We start from the raw sequence: 23,303 nt of genomic DNA, 5'->3' as shown, positions 1-23,303 counted from the left end.
CATCAGGTTGCACGAAGCAAGAGCGAAGCTCGCTGCCAAGTTGTTGGAAGGAAAATCGTCGGAAAAGCCATGGAGCGAGGGCCAAAAAGAATCGGGTAAGAGGAATAAACGAGGCTCGCGGAGGTAAAGACATCGACGTGGAACCAATCGGGCAGCCGCGATGGCAGAAAATGCTGCGCTCGCTCGAGGCAGGTGCGAGGTCTGCGAGAAAGTTGAAATGCAATCGGAGATCTTTCATTATGTGCGCCGCCTCGGCAGCGCCAGGTCAGTGGGTCGAGCTCTCGCGAGTTTCTTTGCCTCGTGCCTGCGGCGCGCAGTTGCTCAGCGGCGAAGGCAAGCAAGTCGCGGGAAATGTAATTAATTGAAATATAGCTTCGGCGCAAGTTTGGCTCCGACTTTCTGGGATTATCTCGTCGGGAAGGTAGCTAATTTTGCGGAAACCGCGGCAACCGACTAAAATACTTGGCGGAGAGAGACGGAGAGCTCTTCGACGAGTTCGTTAACACGCTGCTACCCTAGAAGCCCGAATTATTCCGATGGAATAACTTTCCAGCTGAAATAACTCGAACGATACGTCGGCTGCTGACTTTCCCTTTCTTGCGTTCCATTTTGTCCGTAAATTAGGAGCTCGCTCGGGCTCTCACTCGGCATTCTTTTTCCTTCTCGAGCGTGGTCTCGGATATTTGTTTGCCTAGCCCCGGCCCCTTCTCATTTTCATTGTGCTCGGCGAACGAGCGACGAGGAAGGCACGCAACACAAAAGGACCGGAGGAGAGGTCGCCCACGCCAACGCACACGTCTGCCTAATGACCCCTTAGCGACAGACGCGCGACGACGAAAAATAGCTGAAAGGCTCTGACCTCTGAGTTATCCGGTGGGTTCAGCAGCGTCGCGGCCAACAGCAGCAACATCGAGCACGGACGCCACGCCGCAATACTGATCCTCCTCTCGTTGCGCTCTCCTCGGCCGAGTTCCCACTTGTTCGTGCGCTGCAAGAACAAGAATGGTCAACAAGCGGCCGCTTAGCGTGCCCCCACGAATGACCCTCGCGCTGCAAGTCTCTCGCCGGCGACGGCGTCCATTCGGCTCACTCGTGCGGGCGGCGGAACACCGAAAGCACGCGTGACTCGTGAGAAAGCTCGTGTGAGGCACGGGAGAGCTTGCAGCGAGAAGAGGCAGCGGGGCTCGGGGAGGCGGAGGGGAGGCCGAGGAAGGGCGATCGCAGCGGCAGTGCAGCGTCGTCGAGAGCGCGCACCTTGTCGGGCACGTGAGCACGAGGGCTCGTGTGGCGTACTGAACTCGGCTGAACCGCGCGCGCCGGCAGCGGCGCGTCGCCCGCCTCCGCGCGCTGCCACTCTCTGCTCGCGCTTCGCTTGACGGCTGGTGGGGGTGCGTCCGCGCGCGCCGTTTAGATTGATGCTCGCGGGGGTGGGGAGGCGCCGGACTCGCCGGACTCGCCGCGTTTTTCTCTTTTTCCCCATCGACTCGGAATCGCGATCTTTCCGAATGATTTCGGCGACCGATGCTTGCTCCGAGCAACGCCGCCGGTGCGCGCGTGCGTACCTTTGCGCGCTCCGCGCTGGACGCCCCCGAGAGATTGCTTTCGCGAGCTTCCGGCCGATCGCGTGCGCCGCCACTCTCGGTTAACCCCACGTGTCGGCACTTTCCGGCTTTCGTATCAGCCACTTTTTCACCCACACTCTGCTTACATCGACTCGTATGAAATTGCCCTCCCATCAAGCGTATGAATTTACCATTGTGTCACCCTCTCCCGCTCCGTCAAACTCGACGTCTATTTGCTTCGGGTGTATTTTTGAAACTCGACGTACAAGCTTGTCTTCCGTCGATATAATCTTCATTTTCATCACTTGAATAACGCCCTTCGCTGGGCTTTTCTTTTTCCTTTATTTCTTTTTTCTTTTTTCTTTTTTCTTTTATCTTTTTTCTTTTTTCTTTTTTCTTTTTTCTTTTTTCTTTTTTCTTTTTTCTTTTTTCTTTTTTCTTTTTTCGGTGCCAATTTATCGCGAGCTTGACAAATTCCTGCACGAGTATTGCATTTTTCCAGTAGATCTGAATGTCTACATGAATAAGCGCATTACCGAACAAATGCTTGAAATCGTGCAAGCTACACTTCCTTTCCCACTTTTATTCCCATTTTTATGCAGTCTATTGCATTTTCAAAATTTCCAAGGACTTGCTGCATTTTCAAAGTCACTTTAACTATTTACTCTTCCGCGAGTGATGCCCCGACGATTGTATTTTTCAGCTTTTATAATCCAATGGCTGCAAGTCAACTTCTATTTTTATGAATCGATCTTTCAAACCACTGTTTATTCATATTTATGAAAAAGGAAACGTTGTCACCTGGAATGGAAAAAATCGTCGGTCGAACATTCACGACAATATAAAGCTATATGTTTCCGACGCAATACGACGCTCAAATATATTTACGTTTTCCTCTGTGACTTTATTGGGCAGCAGAATGTACGGAAGCGTAATCTCGGATAATCCTTTCGCCAAGTACTCGATGTGTACGACAGCTATTACGTTTTTAACGAATAAACTTTTTGTCGGCACGCGCGTGCGTAACTAGAATAGCGGAAAGTTCGGCGGAATGTAATCGTGATCGCGCCGCGATCATTGAGTGAAAATTAAGAAAAGCCACGCGGCGAAAAAGTGAGAGAGAAGCTCGCGAGAGGCAGACCGCTGAGACTGGAGGTGCGACCGTAAGCAGCGGGCGAAAGTTAGCGACATAACGAGGCTCGGTACAGCGAGCGCCTAACTTGAAAGTGCATCGCTGAGAAAGCGAGAGAGCAGACAAGGCTTCGATCCGCCGTTATTCCTCGCTCCTGACGCGCATCGATTTTATCGACCGAGCTGTCGCTTGCTCATTAGGCTATTAGCGGGTTCGATTTCGGCGAGTCCGCGACCCGCGCGCTGCTTATTATCTCCTCTCTCCGGACGCGGACGAGGAGTTCTTCTTTTCCCGGCTAGCTGCCGCCGTCGATCCGTCGACTCATTGGAAGCTGACGCACGCGATCCAGGGTCAGGCGGAAAGATAAAAACGCGAGTTGGCACGGGCTTCCGTTCCACGCTGGCGACGAGCGATCGAGCTCGCGTCGGCCAGAGTTCGCATCGCTGCGTTGATTTGTTAGCGATACAGCATGTCGGAATGGGGCTACTCGACCGACTTTCACTTCTTTGTAGGCTGGCTTTGAGCGAATGGGCCGCTTGGGAGCTAATCAACGCCTTAGCCACTATACAAGCAGCTACTTGGTTGCCACTGTCTCGGACAACGTAAACAGACTGCGGCCGATTGGAGTACACCGAGCCGAGAGCAGAGTCGCTGTTAGGTGTCAAGAAACTGCTGCTGCTGCTTTGCTGTTGCTCTTGCTGTGATTGTGGCGCACCAAGTTGCTTGTGGCGCTGGCGAAACAATGCGAAGCATCGACTGCATCAAAGATATTATAATCGACAGTCGAGGTGTGAAACGGTTGATAGAGCGAGCTTTTAAGTTGAGGATTACCGAACGATGCAAAGAGGCTCACTGATTTCCGCGCGACCTCGTAAAAATGCAGCTATCTGACCCGAGTATACGTATTTGGTTACGGACCTCGGTAACAAGAACAAGCGTACGAAGTCGGGATAAGAGAGAGGAGTGCCGGGGATAAAAAGAGAGATTGAAAGACGTCCCTCGGGCCGCGGAGAACGGAGGAGAAAAGGGTTGCTCTTTATGCAGCGTACGCGTTAAGATTTTAGCTGCGGGACTCGAGTTAGCTCCTGCGTCGGGGCTCAAATTTGCTTTGCAAATACCTCGAAAACAGTTGCTTAAAGCAAAGTCTTGTTCTCTCGCTGGCGTTTTTCGCCGTCTGGAATCTCGGCTCTTGGGCTCGCTCAATTATTCTCGGGCATTAATTTTCATGTGCTTCGCGTGCGTGTCGGCACGCTCCGGCTCGTCGTTAGGGCCAGCTATGGTGTCGCGAGACCTGCTGTCCTGTCGATCTGTCGATCGTGGAGAGCCGACAAACTACGGTAGATTACAAATCCAAGACTGAGTCCACGGCGCGTGTCGATTGACTCCCGAGGGCTTGCGAAGGTCGTGGCTGTAGGTCGTATATGCTGTTGTTTTGCCCAGCGAGGCTGCGATCGGCACGTTACCGACCGAGCCGCGGCCGAACGTCGGAATTGTCAGCGGCGAGTCGCGCTTACTATGGAAGAGCCGTTCTGACATCGGAATAAGGGCACGCCTCCGAGCAGTCGCGATCGGTCGACTCGTGGGATCCTACTTTCATCGGTCTTCGCCGTCGGATCGAGAATCGAGAAGAGAGATCGAGACGGGCCAGACGGGCCAGACGGGCCAGACGGGCCAGACGGGCCAGACGGCAGAGGTTGCATGGCATGGCAGCCGATAACTCTGTAATCAGTTTCTTAACGGCTCGACTTAGACCACGGCTCGCTGCGCTTTCCACTTGGTCGATCGGCCGAAACACTCGCTCGCGCTCACGACCTAATTTATGGGCCAATTTTCAACAGCGGCGGCGGCAGCAGCAGCTTACGAATGTCTTTTTATCTTGGCGTGCTTCGGTAAACAATCTTACAGGCGTCAAATTCTCTTTTCTTTTTTTTCTTTTAGACGTACCAGTCAATACGTTGAATAAGTGGGATTTCGGTAGTTCTTACTCGCATCAAGCAGCACCAACGTGGGCAACAAGCCAATTTATCGTAGACGCTCGTTCGTATCACCTTCAAATAAATCTTCACGTCAACGACCAAACTCGCTTCTTTCCTCTTCTACCTCGGAAATTAGTTTTGTTGTTGACAAAAAGAAATCTAGCAGTGTAAATTGAATGTTTTTCTAGCTGGTTGTACGGAATTAGCTTTGTACGTGAGTGTAGAACTCGAGTGGACCTTGCATATTCTCTCTTCTCATCTCTTCGTTCCTGCAATAACATTTTATGCCATGCCACTTTAGACTGTTACCATTCGAATACCCGGATAAAATGAGCCTGAATGCGTCGCATCAGCCAACAAAAGCAAGCCTTTCAAGTGCCAAACGTTATTTTCGTTTGATGCCTCTTTTTCCGAGTAAAATCTACAATTTTTTTTTATTTATTGTTTTAATTTCAATATGTGTTAGTTACATTAAAATTGAAAAAGTCAATACGATTTTTATCCGAAGGTAGTAGTTTGAAAAGCAAGAAATGCGAGTGGATGAGGAGTAAATCAGAGTCGCCGAGACAATTGACGCTGAGAACTTGGCTTGGGTGGTCCCGTCGCATGAGAAATGGTAAAGCGACGCTCGCGACGAAAGACGAAATTAGAAATAAAACCAGGTCTCCGAGAAATTCCAGAAAAAGACAGCCGCGGCTCGGCGAGCTCTGACGAAAAGAGATCGCCGAGTCTACATCGCCACCAGTGATGCGACTCAGCGTGAGGGTCGACGCGCAGTAAAAGCCAAAGCCGAGTGAGTAGAAAAGTACACGCGCGCGCACAGTGAGAGAGAGAACCGTCATCTGTCATAGACCCATTGGCTCGAGGTTCGCGCGCGCGGCAGTAAAATCGATAAGGATCGCAACGCGCGCACCGCGTACATACCTCTACACCTGCAGCAGGCGGCGAGGAACGTCGTAGGTCGAAGCTTGCAAGCGAAGCAAAGGGGGCGCCACCCGGAGTCGCGTCGCGCCAACATGGCCGCGGTCCACTGAAAGCAGTTCTGCGCACCTCGAGCTCCTCTGCCCGACACAAGTCCTAGCGCTTCGCGGATTTTCAGCAGATTGACTTCCATCGGGTAAGTGAACGATGATTATCGCTACTTTTGATTCGTTGGTGGGTTCGGCGAACGTCACGGCCGACCGCGAAGGGTCGTCGGGCGAGCGAGCGCCGAGCGCCGAGCGCCGAGCGCCGGTAAGTCGTCCGGGTTCGGCGATCGATAGCCCAGATAGACGCGAGTACGCGGTCGGGGATTTTTCTCTCCCCTTGGCGCGTGCCGCGCCTTTCAGCGATGCACGCCGCTGCCGAGCCCTCGTTTATCGCTCGCGAGCGACGTGCGTCTCGGATGTACTCAGACTGTACGCGTTTGGCGAACTCGCCTCCACTCCGGCAGCTTTGCCGCCAATCGCTAATCGCAACAATTCGCACGTTGCGTTTGCTCGCTTTGACTCTCGAGGAGCAGCACTTCGAGGGAGACGAGAGCAACTCGAGACAGGAGTGGAACAAGCGACCAATCCGCTACGCATATTTAGAACGCGCGCCCGAATAAGTGGTCGACTTTGCTAGAGCCGCGAGATCGATAAGCGAGGGTAAGTCGATGGAAATTTCGGCAAAGAGGAACGTTAAATGCTTGCAGCAAGTTGCGCGCAGCCCGCTGTTTATCCTTCCGCGCAATTTCTCAAGTTGCAAGAGCGCTGCGAGGCAGCGTTTACTCTCGAGGAGTTAGCGCTTCATAATAAACATTAACAAAGCCTGCCTCACGCGTCTCGCCCAAGCGAGGCATTTGCGATCGACGCTGCGCTTTGTTATTGGTTCGTCCTCAAGGCGCGCCTAATCCTGTTTTCTATCGTTTACTGGCATTTCTCAATTACGTCACAGTCACGCGTGCACGGACTTTTTTTCATTTACCACGTAAAAAGAAACGCGATAGAGCAGCGTGAACCAGTGACCATCCAGTATTCGAATCGTTAAGATAGCGTAACGCCAAACTGGCTAGACTAACTTATTTGTAGAAACAATTTTCAGTCCACCTTATTCATTTTTTCGAATAATTCTCCATTCGCAATTCGAGGAAATCGTATGTACGGCTTGTAAATAATATTTACGTGTCAAAGAAACGAGACATCGGACAAATAAGATTTGCCTAAATCGTGAAATTAGCTAATACATTTTTTTCTCGCTATTTGCGGAGAGGAATGAGAATCTGTCGTCGAAATTTCACTTGCGGATCTGTTAATGGATTAAATATAGATTTCCCCAAGTTGTCCCGCTTCGTTCATTCGTCTTCTTATAACGTTACGACGGGAAAAAATGCTAAAGCTCCCGCCGCATATATTATCCGCATCCTTTGAGTGTGCAAAAACTGCGGGCCAGTAAACATTATGTTAATTTAATAAGAAGAAGACATCGCCATGGGAATAAACGTCTTGGTAAACAAAGTACTGTTTATCAGACCCGAGTCGGAAAGATTAAACAACCGTTCGTCGGTGGCATATCATTAATGAGCTCCATATCTATATACGTATATGCGTATACGGTATACGAGTACACGCACCTTCGGTATTCTTCCATTCACGGAAACTTGCGCGTTCGCGACTGCGCACGTTCTCTCTCCCTCTCCATCTCGACTTTTCTTTTAAGACCCCCTTGATATAGATATCATATGTCTACATAGGTATACAAATACATATTGAAGAAAGACAACCTTTCCTCCATGATGATTCTTTGATGGAGCAAAATTCAGATTCGACGGATCCACGATAATGACCTTTTCATACGTAGTTTAGACTGAAGAACTTCTGGATGATTCGGTTGCAGCCGTTTGGTCGGGAAAAAATCAATAACAACGAGAACAGAGCGTTCACGTTCGTTTTATATTTGCATCGGTATGGTAGCTAGATTTATTATTCAATTTCTAGTTTTGGTTTCCGATAACACGGCTGTACCAAATCATTCCAAATTGCATTAGCGCAAGCTACACGTGAAAAAAGTATTTGTCGTAAATCTGTCCTATCTCAATTTTACTCCATTAAAGAAATTATACCGCAAAGGGTTGCCTGATTTCAACACGGGTTTGCACGTCTGAATACATGTCAGCCTCGCGTTTGAAAAATAATTTGAGCTGAGAGAGAGAGAGAGAAAACTTGAGCTCCCGCCTCTCTTTGCAAAACGTTAATATTCTTTATTTTGTTCGTCGCAAAAGCTCAAGGAAAAGGAAAAGCGGAAAGTTCCGGCGCGTTATTCCGAATGGCCAACTTTTCCGATCCGTCACTCTTGACTGCATGCGTTTATTCAGGGGCACAGCTGCAGCCGGCACTCCTTTGACATTGCATTACCTCCAATCGATGCTTCCTTACCGCGTTGTTCTCCCTCGTACTTGTTTCTCCATCTCTCTCGGCTGGTCGATTCGACCCTCGCGAACCAAGTCCAAATGCGAGCAATAAGCGAGTCGGGCGGGAGAGCCCGCGGATAGCGAACTGCCCGTGCCGGATAAGGGAATTGGAATGTGGTCGGTGATGCGCGCGAGCCGCGGATTTAATTAAATCGAAAGATGCCATTGTTGCGGACGGGATGATAATGCAGGTGAGTCGCCGCGGCGAGTACATGCCACCCCGAATGATCGGCGTAAACGAGCGTACGTACAACCAGATTGCAGGCCACGCCACGCGCGCGTCACCGTCGGATTATTCCAGTTTCATGGAAACACGCGCGACACATAAAAGTCTCGGCCTCGCTTGCTTATCGAGCACTCGCTCCTTATAGGCCACGTGCTCGAGAGAATAATTTAGAGCGGCTCTGCCCTCTTCGAACGGTCTCGTTCCAATTGGCTCTTTGCTATGATACGCTTTGTACTTTACGACTTCCCCAAAATCGACTGTCGCGCGCGCGCTTTTCAAACTATGCTCTAATCCCGTTCATGACATCGATCATGGCCGGCCTCAATGCCCCACTGCACCAGTATCAAAATCGGATTTTATTCGAAAACAAATCAGGAAAATCCTCTATACAATTCTATAGCTAACTGAAGTATATCTAGTAAACGAGGGCAATTTCTCGCTCAATCTTCCCTTCCATGGTTTGCCTAAACGAAGCACAGTTGGTACTTGAGAAAATTCATATTGATCGCTGTTTTAGTCTAGATTGCGACTAATCAATTTTGGCTTATTGGAGCTTTATATGTCTGGCGGTTGCGTAAAAACATATCAAGAAACCAAGGGTACCGTTCAGCTGCTACCATTGTTTATGTCTACGTCGAAAAGAAACTGTTAGCCCAAGTCATAACCAAACAAGTCTTACTCGATATTTCATTAATTGTGCTTTTCTATCTTTCTCTATCTTTTATGACGCACTGCTTGTCAGACCTCCGTTACTTCTTGTATCAACAGTTGATTTTATATCCAGTCTTCATCTACAATAAATAATTCATCACCAAAGCTTGCTAAGCAAATTTTTCAAAGTGTTATGACTTGCGCTAATATTTTGCTTTCAACGTATGCGATATGTATAACATCGGTGATAGCTCCAAATTATTCTTCATTTTTTTACTTTTGATAAAACCGCTAGAGAGAACGCTGCGAAATTCATTAGTCGTAATCTAGTTATAGTCTTTATCATTATTTAATTCTTCAACTACCAACTACGGTTTGTTTAGGCAAAGCATTGGCGAGAGAACATGACAAATTGTCCTCGTTTAGTGTATATATTTCAGTCAGCTATAGAATTACTTGGGGGGGGGGGGGGTGTCTTAAGTTGCACGTGTGTTTCAACTGCAGTACAAGGTTAGCTATCGCACTGGATCACAGTGACCTAAGCCTTTCAAGCGGAATAATATACGAAAAGTATATCTACGAGGTCGAGCGACGTCGATTTTTGTGGGATCTCGATAGGCGCCGCGTGGGCGTTCAGTTTGTTTGTCGTCGTTGCTTGGTAAACAACGTCGTTTAGTTATCCAATGATCAGACAATTATCCGAATGACCGATTCGCAGTTCGCCACAGCATTTGACTTGGGGTCGGGGGGAAGTTGGTAGGTCGGCTACCATAATATCCCTGTCACATCTGACTGAGGTCGGAACGTAGCTTTGTCCAACCGCAAGACATTCCTCTATCTCTGCCCCGATAGCCAGGCAAACTTCGCCATAATCTAATAATCGTGCATGGATATCACAATAGCAGCGGCAAGGCAGACGGACAGCGACAGGCGGACAGGCAGGTGGGCGGATAGGAGTTGGAGGGGGGGGGGGGGGGGGGTCGAAGCGTCCACGGGCAGAGGCGTGAAAGCTTTTGGCTGCAGAGAGATGTATATCGCAATCCGTTTTGTTTGGCGATTGGATTTCTGGGTCTCGACCCAAATAAAACCCGATGACACGGCGCGCGAGAGCTCAACGCTCTCTCTCTCTCTCTCTCCCGTTCTCGCAAAAGCTCGCTCATTCGCCGGCGCGCCGCTGGACGGGGCTTTCAGCTGCGCACAATATCGAGTTGCCGCCGACTCGCGCTCTGTTATTTCGTACGTCGCTTGATGTTTCCCTTTCGCCGCTTGTTCATGCCGAGTTTCTCCCCCCTCCCCCTCGCTTCCCCCTGCCACACGGTTTGTTTCGCCACCCTACCGATAACTTCGTTCTCTCGATTGTTATTGCCGATGCGTCACGTCGCTCGCGCACGCAGTTCCCGTTGACGAATGCACAATCGTCCGGTTGGCTTAACGGATCTTTGGCTAGCTCGGCGCTTCCTAAAAACACTTCCGTTCCGCGTTCGCTATTCGAAAAAACAAGCAGCCCGTTCGCAAAATAACGGGCGCCCAGTGCTCTGAATTTTCGCTATACACGAATCCGTTGAGATTTTCCGGATATTTGGCCCATAAAGCCGTGTATACTGCCTCTCATTTATGTCGCGCTTTATTTATTCCATGATATATCATCAGCCGAACGAAGGATTAAAACGTAAACCGGATCATCGAGCGATTTCCTGAAAACCTATAATAAAGCATGAAATTCCGACGTACGGATAAAGCAAACAGCGCGTGCACTCGAAACGTCGGATTCTCTCACGCCCATTCGCAATTCCCTTGGGCATTAATTTTCCGCTTTTATCGGGATTTTTCGCGAGGGTCGGTTGATGGGCAGAGACGAGGAAAAAAATAATAGCTAAGCTAAGGCCGCCGAAGACAATAGCGGTGAGTGCATCAAAAAGTGAGCAATCGAGGCGCGAGAAATGAGCCGAGAGATAGGGAGAGAGAGAGAGAGAGCTTGCGCCGTTGCAGCTGCCGCTGGAAAGTAGGACGAACTCTCCAGGAGTGGTTACACGGCCGCTGACACGACTAGCGGGCCGCCGAGTCCACTTTGCTCGGCCGAGATTCCAAGATGCGCCTCGCGCGCGAGTTGCGATCTTTTTTCTTCTCTGCGGACCTACTAAAGGCCGAGTCAGACTGAGTGGCTGTATTAATATTAATGTTTACCTCGAGCTTTCCGATTATCGAGCGTTTCTTAACGAAGATGAGGACGTTGTTGCTCGCTACTGTCTGGAAATTTATCAACGTGATTGATAAACGATTGCAATGGCTGCTTGTACAGAGAAATTGAATATAGAGCAGGAAGAGTACCGATGTTGCGTCTATCATGCTGGAGAAAATTTATGGAAAACGGTGTTTTACCGCGAAATCATTGCTATGAGAAATGCGCCGAGTCCTAAGAATATTCATTTTCAAGCCATTCGACCGCACCGGATTCTTCTTGCATCTTCACTGCATCGAGAGAAATTGCCACACGCTGGTCGTAAAAATCCTTGTGACGATCGCGTTAAAGAACAGTTCGGCGAGAGGATCGTCGGAATTGGCATTGATAAAAGTCGAGAAGAAGTGGCTCGATTTGACCTGGCATTTGCTATTGGATCGAGAGAATCGGGCAAAGAATTAGGAAAATCCGAGAAATGCAAAAAGGCGCAATCCAGGATGGCTCAGGACTCGATCCGGCATTTGTCCTCCCCCCCTTTTATGCTGCCGCTGCCTCTGCCGCCGCCGCCGCCGGCATTATCCCGTCGGATTTCTTCTTCGCGTGCTCCGGGTGCACCGCCGTCGCCCATCGATTATTCATTCGATTAATCCGACGCAAGCCAAAAGGTCTCCGGTTAACGGAATTATTGATCTCGCCCGAGCCGCGGCGGCCCTTTTTCCCGACAGCGCTGCTGGCGTGGCGCACCTGAATTCGATGCTTCCTTCGTGAGCCCGTAAAAGGCTTTCCCGCCAGTCAATGTTTTTATTAAGGTCTGCCGAGGAGCCCGAAGAGCCATGGGCATTTAGTCGCGTGTCGCGACAAAAGCGCAGCTATCGCATTCATGCATGCCAGTTCGGTGAAAAAGATCTCGCTCGGCTCGGCGTACGGCGTCTTTCGCGCATGCTCAACGTAAAACAATGGGCAACTTGGTCGACACGCGGAGTCATTCGGAGGTGCGCCGAATAAAAAATCGGGCACGCGTACGCACCGCCGCGAACGTGAGTGCAATTTCGTGACTTGACAAAAGAGTGCTAAAGTGCGCACTGTTCAGCGTCCACGCGCAACGGACTCCTCGCTTTGTTGACGTCGCGTCTTTCTTCCGTCTTTTGTCTTGCCCGCGCAGTCTTATTCACCGTGCGCACGTGTGCGTTCTGGACTCGTCAGAAAGGGAAAAACGATAATAATAATAGTAATAATAATAATAATAATAATAATAATAATAATAATAATAATAATAATAATAATAATAATAATAATAATAATAATAATAATAATAACAACGCGCTGTGCGAATTCATGAAATCTCGGTGGGCGACTATAGCAGTGTGCTCACAAAAGGCCGCACGAATTCCAAAGGATAGAAATGACAGAGAAAGGGGGCAAAAAGTTTCATCCCCAAAGCGAGAGCCCTGCTAATTCAGTCAAAGACGTTGCGCGCGCGAACCTTCCTTTTTCCCGCGCACGCGCGTGTTATGCATTTTTTCATGGAGCGCTAATTAACTAACATCGGAAGGTCTCGCAGCGACTCTATACCTTGGCGCGCGCATCTCATTAAGACAAATCTGGTAGCGCGCCGCTCACTCGAGTTTTTATTTAATTATTTGTTTCTTTTATTTTTTCGTTGGCTAGTCATTAATAATTCAGCGGCGGAAAAAAGTTTGGTAAGAAGCGCGACTGAGACAGCCATATCGAGGCTAATTGCAGCCCATTTTTCCCTGCTTTTTGTTCGCTCGTCTTGGTGACAAACATGCGCTATTGCGATTATCCGAGAGCGAACTACGAGAGCGAACTACGACTGCACTTCAGCTCGCAATCGAGCTGAGCTTTCCATTTTTTTTGCCCTCTTGCGTTTGCGCTAATCGAACTCGTTACTTCGACGTTCAAGCACTGCACTCGAAACTTTGCAGCGAAGAATTTTGACGTCCTTCACGCTCATCACATTGAAGGATATTTTTGTCTCGCGTCTTTGCAGCGAGGCTATTATGTCATTTTATGGCTGGCGACATCCAAAGTGCGTCACGAATAAGCGAACGCATTCGTCTCGGCACGAGTATTCGGAAAAAAGTGGCGTGGCGCACGATAAGCTCTTGGAAGCGAAGAAAAAGTCGTCGCGTTGTTACTCGTTCCGAGCGGTGACAGCTTGCTATTGTATTGTTATGCAACAGAGCTCTACCTACGCGTTTGTATAGCGGCGAATGAGGGGAAATTGGGCGACGCAGAACGTAGACTAGCCCTCGCATTCGCACGATTGCATCGTACGAAATGAAAATTTTGACGGATAACTTTTGCGAATGAAGCGCAGAAAAAAAAAGAAATAAAAAAGAAACGCGGTTGAAATTTAGCTTCCGGCTAGCCGAGGAGCTGAGAAAAACGAGGTCGAAGTTGGTTACTGGCATAACGCATATACGTCTCCTGCAGCAGCGCGCCGCGTCTGGCCGAACTCGAACCTTTTCCACTTGATCCAAGGCACTTCACGCGCGCGAACTCGGCGCCAAACTTTGACTCGAATTTTCTCGAGAATCCGCGCACAGCCAAGTGGCGCGATCGCACATCGCGGAGGCCGCGCGAGGCTGACTCCTTCGCGGAATAACGGGGCGTTAAAGCGAAACGTCATCGACGCGAGCGGTAGACGGCGCGGTAAGATGCAAGCTCGGTCCTTTGACAGGGTGTCAGAGTGAATAATTCGCTTTGGTAGAGAATCAGAGGAGCAGCGGGGAATTTCGGCGCGGCGCGCGAGCAACACGCCGCGTCCGTAGAACTCGGTCACTGGGTCAACGTACAGAGATCGTTTCCACGGCGACGACGAGCTCGTAAATAACCTCTTGTCACAATGCAATCTTGCTTCTCCCCGGCGGGCAAGATTTCTTTTTCTTCGCTTCTTTTTTTAGCATTCGCTATATTTGCTTTAATTAACGGGAGCATTGTTCCGGTGGGCCCCGCGGACGCGTCCAAAGAGGATTTCCGATTTTCTCGCTACGGCCACGCGGCCGTGTGGTCTTTCCATTAATACAGATCGATTTGAATTTGCCGTTAGTTGTGCGCGTTCGATTGGCTAAATGAATGGCCCTTGTTCGTCGCGCGGAAATTGAAATATCAGACTGCAGCGCGCGACGCGATGGCGAGTATCGGAGAAAAATCCAATTCGCACTCCTCGATCAACCTCATCAGCCCTTTTCAAAGCTTTCTGCCGCGGAATGCGCGCGCGCTTACAGCTTGCTGCTCGACTTTTATCGATCTCGCTTACTTTTCCCAAACTGACCGTTTCTCCATTGACGCTCGCGATTGATGTTACGATATCCTTTATTTCCCGAAATAAACTTAAGTTTTCTCGTTCTCGATACGATCAATTAAGAATGACGGGGCTTCGACGACACAAACAATACCGCCACTAAAATTTCTAGTGTGGCTATAAATTCTGGGCTTTTTACATGGTAGACAAAAATTCATTCATCAATTCCCTACAGATTTGCAACAGCGTTCATGTTAGAGCTTCCGTCGATACTTTATGTCAATTATTGCAAGAGCTTTCGTCGATATCGATTACCATTTCATCAACGATCTCATTTCCAACGATGAATTGCATTTTCCTATTTAACTAACTAAAGTAAAGTAAGTTTATGACAAATGTTGTAACAGGCGAGTTGTTATTTCGCACCGGTTCAACTAAGGGCACCCGCGCACGGGCACGGGGTGGCAGCACCGAACTGTAATGGAGCCGGCATTGACTCGCATACGAGAAAAGGGAAGAGAGGACAAAGAGTCGGAGTCAGGCAGTTTCGCGTTGACCGTTGCTGATAGGCAATACGCGTGCCCCATAAGAAAGAAACGGAAAAAAAATAACGAATAGTGAGCAGGTTAAATGGCGAGGAAAATTCGCTTCAGAGTAACCAGGGAGTGTTCGACACACCTGCCACAAGCTTCAGTGGAGACACCCGAACTCGCAGACTTTTCTTGGCCAAGGAAAGGACGGAGCCAACCGGTTCTTCGCGAGAAATCATTCGAAAGCCAAGTAAGCTGGCCAATCAAGTCGACTTACCGGCGGTGTACATTGATGACGACGCGCATCCGCGCACGATATTAGCGCTCGTATTTAGCATATCTACCTTCTACGGAAGAACTCGAGTTGAGGCTATCGCCTCCTGAACTTAACAGGACGCACTGGAAAGAACTTCTGGGGCAGCCGACCGATTTTACGAGGGCCCGGGCAATACCTCGGGCCCTCGTACAAAAATATACATCCTGTTACAATCTATAGAGGCAACTTAACAAGAATGTAAAATAATAAAATAATAGTAATAAATTGATAAAATTCAACACGATCAATACTGCTTTTGATTAATAAATTTTTCTAAATTATATTTTTATCAGTTCACTTACGGTAATGACATCAATACCAATAAGTAGTCAATATTCTTTCATAGAAATATGAAGTGATAGATTATTAGACTTTTCAAGCAACATTTTGATTAGTTTATTTACATTGTTGGATGTTATTCATAACGCTATCTCAGTCAAAAGTACATGAAAAAGTAATAAATAAAAGATTAAATAAAATATTAATAGAAGAAAACAATACCTGAGCACCAATTTGGATTTCACACTGAACCTACATCAATAACCCCGTTAATAGAGTAGCCTATAAATTCAGGAAAATCTTTGAAAAACAATTAATCACTGCAGTATTTCCTAATGTGGTTCAAGCCTTCGACAAAGTTTGGGGCATAAAGACCTACTATTTAAACTCAGTAAAATTATACTTAAAAATCTTGTTATACTTGTAGCTTCATATTTAAGCTGTAGAATTTTTAAAGTAAAAATAAATGAAAGCACTAAATTATATCCAATGGAAACCGGCCGGTACCCTTAAGGAGTCTTCTCGAATATTTATTGTATTTAATTTACGTCTGTGATGAATAAATCTCATAATCATGGAAGGTATAAGTATCGGTAGTTATGCAGATGTCACGGCAATATTGACCTCATATCCTAATGCAACACAAGTCTCTACAAAGATGCAGAAGCATTTGGAAATGGCTCGACCTTCGTTCAAAAAATGGAGGATAATGATTCACAAAGTATTATCTATGCAAGTAATTTATACCTTCAGAGAAAAGAAACTTACCCTTCAAGTTGCCTGAAAAAATAGACTAATACCGGAAGGAGGTAAAGTCAAATATCTAGGAATGTATTTAGATCACAGATAAACATGGCAAGACCATATCTGGACCAAGCAAAAGCATCCCAACCTACAGTACGAAAATTTTACTGGTTATATTAGGTAGAAAATAAAAATTTTCAGTTAATAACAAATTATCAATATATAAGTGCATAATTAAACCAATACGGACTTATGGAATTCAACTATATGCCACAACAACAAAATGAAACATTATTGGAAAATTTTTAAATAAAGCCTCAAAATCCATTTTAAATGCACCGAGGTTCGTTACGAATGAGATTAATACACGAAAATGACAACTGTAAAAAAGAAATAGAAGCTGTATACAGAAAATGCGCAAACATTACATCTGAACATCCAAATCGTTTAGCGAAGAATTTGCTTCATACAATACCAAGCGTTTTAAGAGTTTCAATTGAAACTTAATATTAGTAGTGTTATCATTTTATGTATAAACATAACGTAAATATGTAAGGATACGGTATGAATTAGTAGAGAAGTAACTTGATGTATAATTTTTGTAGACAGATTGTAAATAAAGTTGGTTAAAAAAAATCATGACGTTGTTATGCATTGCCCCACAGTCAACTATGCAATATTATAAAGATCCACAAAGTCTTACGCATCTTGCTCGTGCGCATGGTCATATCGCTCTATTAGCGGTCATTGCTCTTAGACTTCTTGTCGTTACTGTACTTGGCTGGGAGGTCTGAGGGAGTACGCGCGCTGGTTCGCTCTCTCGCCTAGGGGGAGCAACATCTCGAAGCCGTTCTCGGTTTCTTACTCCCTTGCTTCCTGATTTGCGTGCGACGACTAATCACTTCGGCGGATAGAAGGACGAGAGCTGGAAGGACGATTATCGTCGTCCATCCAGCTAAGTACCAAGTGTGCTTTCTTTTGTTTTTGGACTTACCAAGTACCACTTTATCGATTATCATTTTACCGTTGAACTCGAATTAGGTGCGTAGTGATTTGACTTTAGCTATTAGTACCGAATAATACCGAATAAACTAACTTTTTTCTGTAACTGTTGTTAACCATAGAACCATCTACTCGCATTGCCGTAAATTACAAATTAAAATAGCTTTCGACATCGCAGTTCTACATCAGAGAAATTTTGCAACTTTGACATTATATGTACAATGTATCTGTTTTTTTACGATGATACTACCATTTTAGCCATTTTAGTCACGAGTCCAATGTTGCCCCAAGATATTTATGAAAATATACCCTAGTTAAGCGGCTTATTATTAATGTTTATGTTCAGTTCACGTTGAACACAGTAAGTCACGTAGACTGTTTTAAAAATATGCACACGATACGCGCGTGTAGCTTCGTCGTGGATTTTGTTCGGTCGATTCATTGGTGAAAGAGCGTATCAAAAAGCAATAATATTTGACATGTATTTATTATGATTTACAGGCAAAAGTGTAAATCCGCCGATTCAAGCTGGCGCCCTTCAAGCTCCGCTTCTCGAAGCTGTCCAAGTCGCGTAGCAGCGACAGCGGTGGCAGCAGCGGAAGTCGCAGCAACAGCGTCGAGGTGGAGGAGTCCGCAGTCTCCAATTCGCGGGAGGTGGACCTCAGCCAACTGACTCTAGGCAGCTCTGAGAGCATGGTGAGCAGAACCGAGTGCGGGCCCGACGCCAGCAGCGTCGTCAGCGTCAACACCGACTCCACTGTGCCTGCGTCGTCGCCACCTCCCTCTTACGAACGCGTACTCGAGGAAGTACGTGAATTGCGGGTCAGGCATATCTCATTCTCATATCCATTTCATTCTTTCGTTTGATTTTCTCTTCTTTCAATTTGTACTGAAGGCTGAAAGTCGATCCTTTTTACATTTAACGTTTAATTTGAACAACGTCACTCGTTTATTTCAGAATCTCACGAGAGTTAACGGGACGCCTTTGGTCATTATTTTTTAACGGTCTGTACTCTGTAATTCTAACAGCGTAGTTATTTTCAAATTAATTAACGTCAAATCTCATCAGGACGCGCTCATCAAAGTAAAGTACGTAAAACAAAAATGTCTTTTTTAAAGCATTTCACCTCATCACAGTTAACGAGGGCTGTGTAACCGAATAGTTAATTCTTTTGACGATATCGTTCAGTTGGACGAACAAATTTGAGTGGACAAATTAATGACTGCTGTAAAATAATAACGCGAGCAGGCGTTTTCATAGCACTGATCAGCGACTGTTGTTTGCTCACTGCACTGAACTGCATCAGCGCAAGTGCATTTGTCATTCAATCAAAACTGATTCGTACAAATTGAACGGAATAGCGAGCTGTCGTAGCTGATAGAACTAAGGTTGCACATTAACCGACAATGACGCGCGTATTTTTAGTCGAGGCTGCAGAGATCCATGACGGACGACGAGGAAGCGATCGAGGAAAGTACAGACGAGGGCGAGCCGGTGCGCAAGGGCCCGCCAGCCAAAAAGCCCCCGGAGATCGTCTACAAATCGAGCAAGGAATTCTATCGGGTGATCGCCAAGCAGATGGGCATCACTTGCAAAATGAGCGACAACTGCAGGTGCCTCGACTGCCAGGTAAACAGAGCGCTGCCGCAGCAAATAAAACTCGCCAACAGTTCGGCAGTGCCTTGCGTATTCAACTTTCGCCGATCGTTGATTGGTTGCAGAGTCGCTACTTCGACTGCGGCTACGACAAGTATCAGGACTACGATTCCAAGTACATCGAGCAATCGGACGGTGGTCTGAGTGCCAGCACGCCAATGTTCGTGTCGGAAGTCATGAACGGCTCCTGTCAGCTGCTCTAATGGATTTCACAGCCGAGCAGTCGTCTGCGTATTTAAACGTTGTCGTTTCTCCTCCTCGTCGTCGTCTCATTGTACGTCCGATCTCGGCCGCCTGCGAGTCGAGATGATTTTGCTGGACGGTTTGGATGGAGATGGCTGGAGATGGAGAACGCGAGACCGCGCGCAAACAGGGATCTTATCGACCCTAAGGCGCTCTTGCCAATTTTCTGCTCGGCATAATGATATGTATTCGTGCGAGGATACTTTTTACTGGTTCGATCGTTGGCATTTTCTCTTTCACTCGGACTCGGATGATATTTTATCGTTACAACTCGATGGGATTTTATGCAGGTTAACGAAGCTACGAATTGAAGCGAGCCCTCCGATATCTATTAGATTTCTCCGTACCAATACTACCGACATCGGAACCAGAAAAATAATCCTCGACGTTTCTATTGGACTCTCACGAAACAGCGCGAGATACACAAAATATTCTAATGCTATTTATGTAAAACGTACTATCACTGATAAACTATTTGTAAGCGCCGGTGCCTGCATAATTGGCACGTCTTTTTCACGTCATTGTTACATATACTCTCAGACAAATTGACGACAACAAATTGGCTTTCTCAACAAAGTCATTGGAAAGAGATTATTATTTTTTAGCATTTTCAAACGGTTGAACGAAAAGGGAAACCTCAACAGGAAACATGATCACGTCTTTCGAACAATGTCAAATACGAGTATATTTCAACATTTTTCTTCGAATTGTACTTATACGGCAACCACATCAATCAATTTTTCAAGTCTGCAAAGAAAAGGCTGATCATTTTCAAAGAAAAAAAAGTATAAGTTGCATTTTTGCACGAATATTGGTTGTTGCGACGGCAAGAGAAACACTATCAGAGAACCGCAGACTGTGCTTCGAATCAGTTATTGGATTCTTGCCGTCTCAATCAGTTTCTTTCCAAGTATATGCAATTTTTCTGATAAACAATTCTAATAGACGTGCAATTTTTAGTACCAATTTTTTTCAGCTTCTGAGACTCGCGAATATCTTGCCGAAGTAACAGCCATTCATTGGGTATTGTATTTGAAATATTGTAGCGTATAGTAGCTCAGTCGTGTGAAAATTCATACAAAAGTTAACAATCAAAGTATTTAATCTACTACTACATAGTGAGTCTAGTCAAATTTTAATACTTATTTTATTAGTCAATTACATCAATACAATTTAGAAATTAAAGCTGAAGGGTTCCTTCTATTGGATATTGCGGGAAATTTGCATTCAAGTTTATTGGAAATCGGAACGCGAAATCCTCGTATTTCAAACAAACGAAACGAATAAAAGTAAATTGATGATAAAGTCGAGAATTGTCTTTGTAATATGAGATATCACCGGGAATTCTCATTTTACCGTTATATATGTCTAAAATAGTTGTTTATTGTAATAAGTTTTCATGAAGTTGGCCTTTACTATTTCGAATGTTAGGTTGTAGTTGCGGCACTAAATAATGCCATGGATGTTACGTATTTGTTAGTAAATTTTCCCGCACTTAATTATTCACTGGTAATTTGTCTAAACACGTCACATAAAGATTTAATAATTGGTTTGGGCTACTGGATTTTTTTTTCACTTTTATACTACAATTGTGAATATACTATGCTGAATACGGAATTAATTTTAATATGTAAGTTAATATATTAGAAAAAGGTTTTAAATTGCACTTGTTGATAGAAAAAAAAGAAAGAATGCAAAAAAATTACAATAAATCAACAATATCTCTCTCATTACCGTAGAGAGCAATTACTCTATAACTGTAGGAAACATAATAGCCCATACCTGCCGATACACCTACTCCAAGAATAATATTCCTGAACATTTTTTTGAATTATTTTCGAAAAATAACTGAAAATATGCAATAGGGAATAATATACCGAAAATAATCGGCAAGAGTACTGACATTTAATCATTTTTTATGGCTATTCGAGGAACGAACCGATGAGTACTCTTCAATCGCCATTATTGCATTTCGTGAGATAAATAAATATAACAATCGCACTAATCTTCACTACTATCGTAGAGCATGTTGTTTATACACAAAAGTGTAAATCTTGTAAGCTATGACGCATAACAGACTTGCTAAAATACATATTTAATTTTTTTTCTTTCAAGGATGAATCGCAAATTGCAAACTAGTAGAAATTATTATCTTGAACAAAATTAATTTATTTGACAAAGGTAACGAATAAAAAATGATTTCTCGAAGCAATAATAAATCATTTTTGAATGTTTAATAAAATGCAAGATTTAAGCGAGGTTACATAATTAAACTGTTGAATAAATCAAACATATCTTTTTTAAAACGACTGATCAACATAAAATAATTGACCTTGATATTAATTGGCCACGCTAGACTTTACATTGACGTGCTCGAATTCCATTACTAGTTTTGGCATCAGACGGTTGTCCTTATTATCACGTCAGAATGAACCTCCACTACACTATTGTAAACTATATGCCCGTGGCAAAGAGTAAAAATAGAAATACGAAACGAAGAAACATTGCAAAAAAGCCTCATGATAAACGATGCCTATATAATTTTTCTCAAATGATAGACAAACTTTGTGCTAAGAAAGCGAGTGTACTTGTTTAGAATTTCCTAAACACGCCAACACAAATGACTGTCTAGTTCGTAAGAATAACCAACAAATTCCAGTTGTTCTCTAGATGACATGGTGTAATAATTGAACCAGAAAATAATCCATGTGCTCTACTACCGATCCATTATGGAAACGCAACAGCAGCAAAAACTTTTCAGATACGTACGATCACTCGCAAATATTTTTTGAAATGTGCAACTTGGAGCAAATAAAAAGCAATTTGCAGAACTTTGTATTACATATATTGAATGGATAAAGTATTATACATAGACGACAGTAGGCTGTATCGATGTATATGATGCAGAATAAGCTCGGCAAGAGCGTTTGTTGTTTTAATCCAAATTAAATGTAACCTGCACAAATAATTTCTTTCGTCAGATAGATATATGTTGCCCAGCCTAAGTACGAACAACAGAAATAACTTTTCGTTATTGGACATTTCTGTTATGTTTGCCTATAATCAGATATTATGCAAGTATTATTGTTCTATGGTAATCGAAGTTTGTTGAATAATACATATATTCTAATGGTCAGCACCAAATAAACAGGGCCTAATTATTAAAAATTATGACTTTTATTGGACTAACCTTCCTTTTCACAATTAATAATATACATTTTCAACGTATGTATACGGCGCAACAATAAATTTTGGCACGGATGTACGATACCAGCCGAGTAGTTTATATGTTTGTTGTAGACTAATAACTCAATGATCAAAACGATTAATTTAGATGACGTTCGTGCTCAATTGCTTGTTACGTTCATTATCGTGCCTGTTTCAAAAGAAGATAAAATCAAGATCGTTAGAACATTCATTTGATATTGTATTTTGATGATAAACCACCTCCCTGTTGAATCGGCCGTGCGTGGAACCTTGTCATTGTCCGTGCAAGTTGCCAGCGCAATAGTCGTAACTTGCCGCGTAATTGTCGAATTAACTATGTAATATGAATTCATCTACTAACATACCTCTATGCGAACGTTTGTCGTATGTATTCGAATCGAAAATTGGCGTGGATTCGCATTCGATATTATTACTCCGTTTTCCGCGTTCGTTTATCGCAAACGAAAAATCCTCCCGAAACGCGCTTACTTTCCGAGCTACGTCGGAGAAGGTGTATTGGCAAAAAGCACGCGAATAGATAAACAGAAGCTGATCCGCGCGATAGTACTGGAAGGCATATCGGGCCAATCGAGCGCGAGTCGACAGACAAGCGGGCGAGCGATCCGACGAGGCATCCAATTGTGCGATATCAAGCGAGATGAACGCGAGATGAGCGCTCCGTGAATCAGGGAGGCCAGCGGGACCGCTCGGCCGGCGTCGCGGTCGCGGCGAGATCGCGGCCTCGTGCCTCGTGCCTCGTGCCTCGCTGTCGATCTTCCGAGTACAGCCGCGGTCCGCGAGTCGCGCGATCGGCGCGTCGCGAGCGCGCATCGCGGCGGCCCTCTCCTCCCCCTCGGCAGCCCCCCGCTGCGGCCGGCGCGCCTACGTTCCCCACTTCGCG

At 45.6% G+C, this 23,303-nt stretch overlaps 2 protein-coding genes across 4 annotated transcripts in view; one reads left to right on the top strand and one right to left on the bottom strand.

Moving 5' to 3' along the window:
* The window catches only part of LOC131670322 (PH domain-containing protein DDB_G0275795-like), a 28,907-nt gene extending 27,603 nt beyond the window's left edge, over window positions 1–1,304 (bottom strand). Inside the window, exons 1-2 of one of the 2 annotated variants that reach the window (XM_058945833.1) lie at window positions 1,255–1,266; window positions 860–988 (exon numbers count right to left, since the gene is read on the bottom strand). The gene's annotated coding sequence lies outside the window, so the exon portion shown is untranslated. Of the gene's footprint in view, window positions 1–859 lie in introns of both variants that reach the window. The other variant, XM_058945832.1, reaches the window with a different exon arrangement.
* Window positions 1,305–5,670: 4,366 nt separating this feature from the next.
* Window positions 5,671–22,345, top strand: LOC131670306 (uncharacterized). 2 transcript variants are annotated; one of them, XM_058945805.1, is made up of 4 exons: window positions 5,671–5,787; window positions 17,797–18,102; window positions 18,722–18,925; window positions 19,018–22,345. In XM_058945805.1, exons 2-4 carry the CDS (start codon window positions 17,989–17,991, stop codon window positions 19,153–19,155), a joined length of 456 nt encoding a protein of 151 aa, XP_058801788.1. In that variant the 5' UTR covers window positions 5,671–5,787; window positions 17,797–17,988; the 3' UTR covers window positions 19,156–22,345. The 2 variants fall into 2 exon arrangements, with proteins under 2 accessions (XP_058801788.1, XP_058801787.1); XM_058945804.1 differs by having other exon boundaries at window positions 17,797–18,117.
* The last annotated feature ends 958 nt before the right edge of the window (window positions 22,346–23,303 follow it).

The sequence above is a fragment of the Phymastichus coffea genome, unplaced genomic scaffold (assembly GCF_024137745.1).
Source record: "Phymastichus coffea isolate CEN01 unplaced genomic scaffold, Cenicafe_Pcof_1.1 PCOF00108, whole genome shotgun sequence".
NCBI classification, from domain to species: domain Eukaryota; kingdom Metazoa; phylum Arthropoda; class Insecta; order Hymenoptera; family Eulophidae; genus Phymastichus; species Phymastichus coffea.
The sequence above is the reverse complement of the archived record's forward strand: the minus strand, read 5'-3'. Positions and strand labels throughout refer to the sequence as shown.

Coding starts and splice junctions, on each gene's coding strand:
- LOC131670306 (XM_058945804.1), top strand. CDS start 17,989: ATGGTGAGCAGAACCGAGTGCGGGCCCGACGCCAGCAGCGTCGTCAGC. Junction 18,118..18,721: donor AGGAAGTACGTGAATTGCGG/GTCAGGCATATC, acceptor GCGTATTTTTAG/TCGAGGCTGCAGAGATCCAT. Junction 18,926..19,017: donor GCAGGTGCCTCGACTGCCAG/GTAAACAGAGCG, acceptor GATTGGTTGCAG/AGTCGCTACTTCGACTGCGG.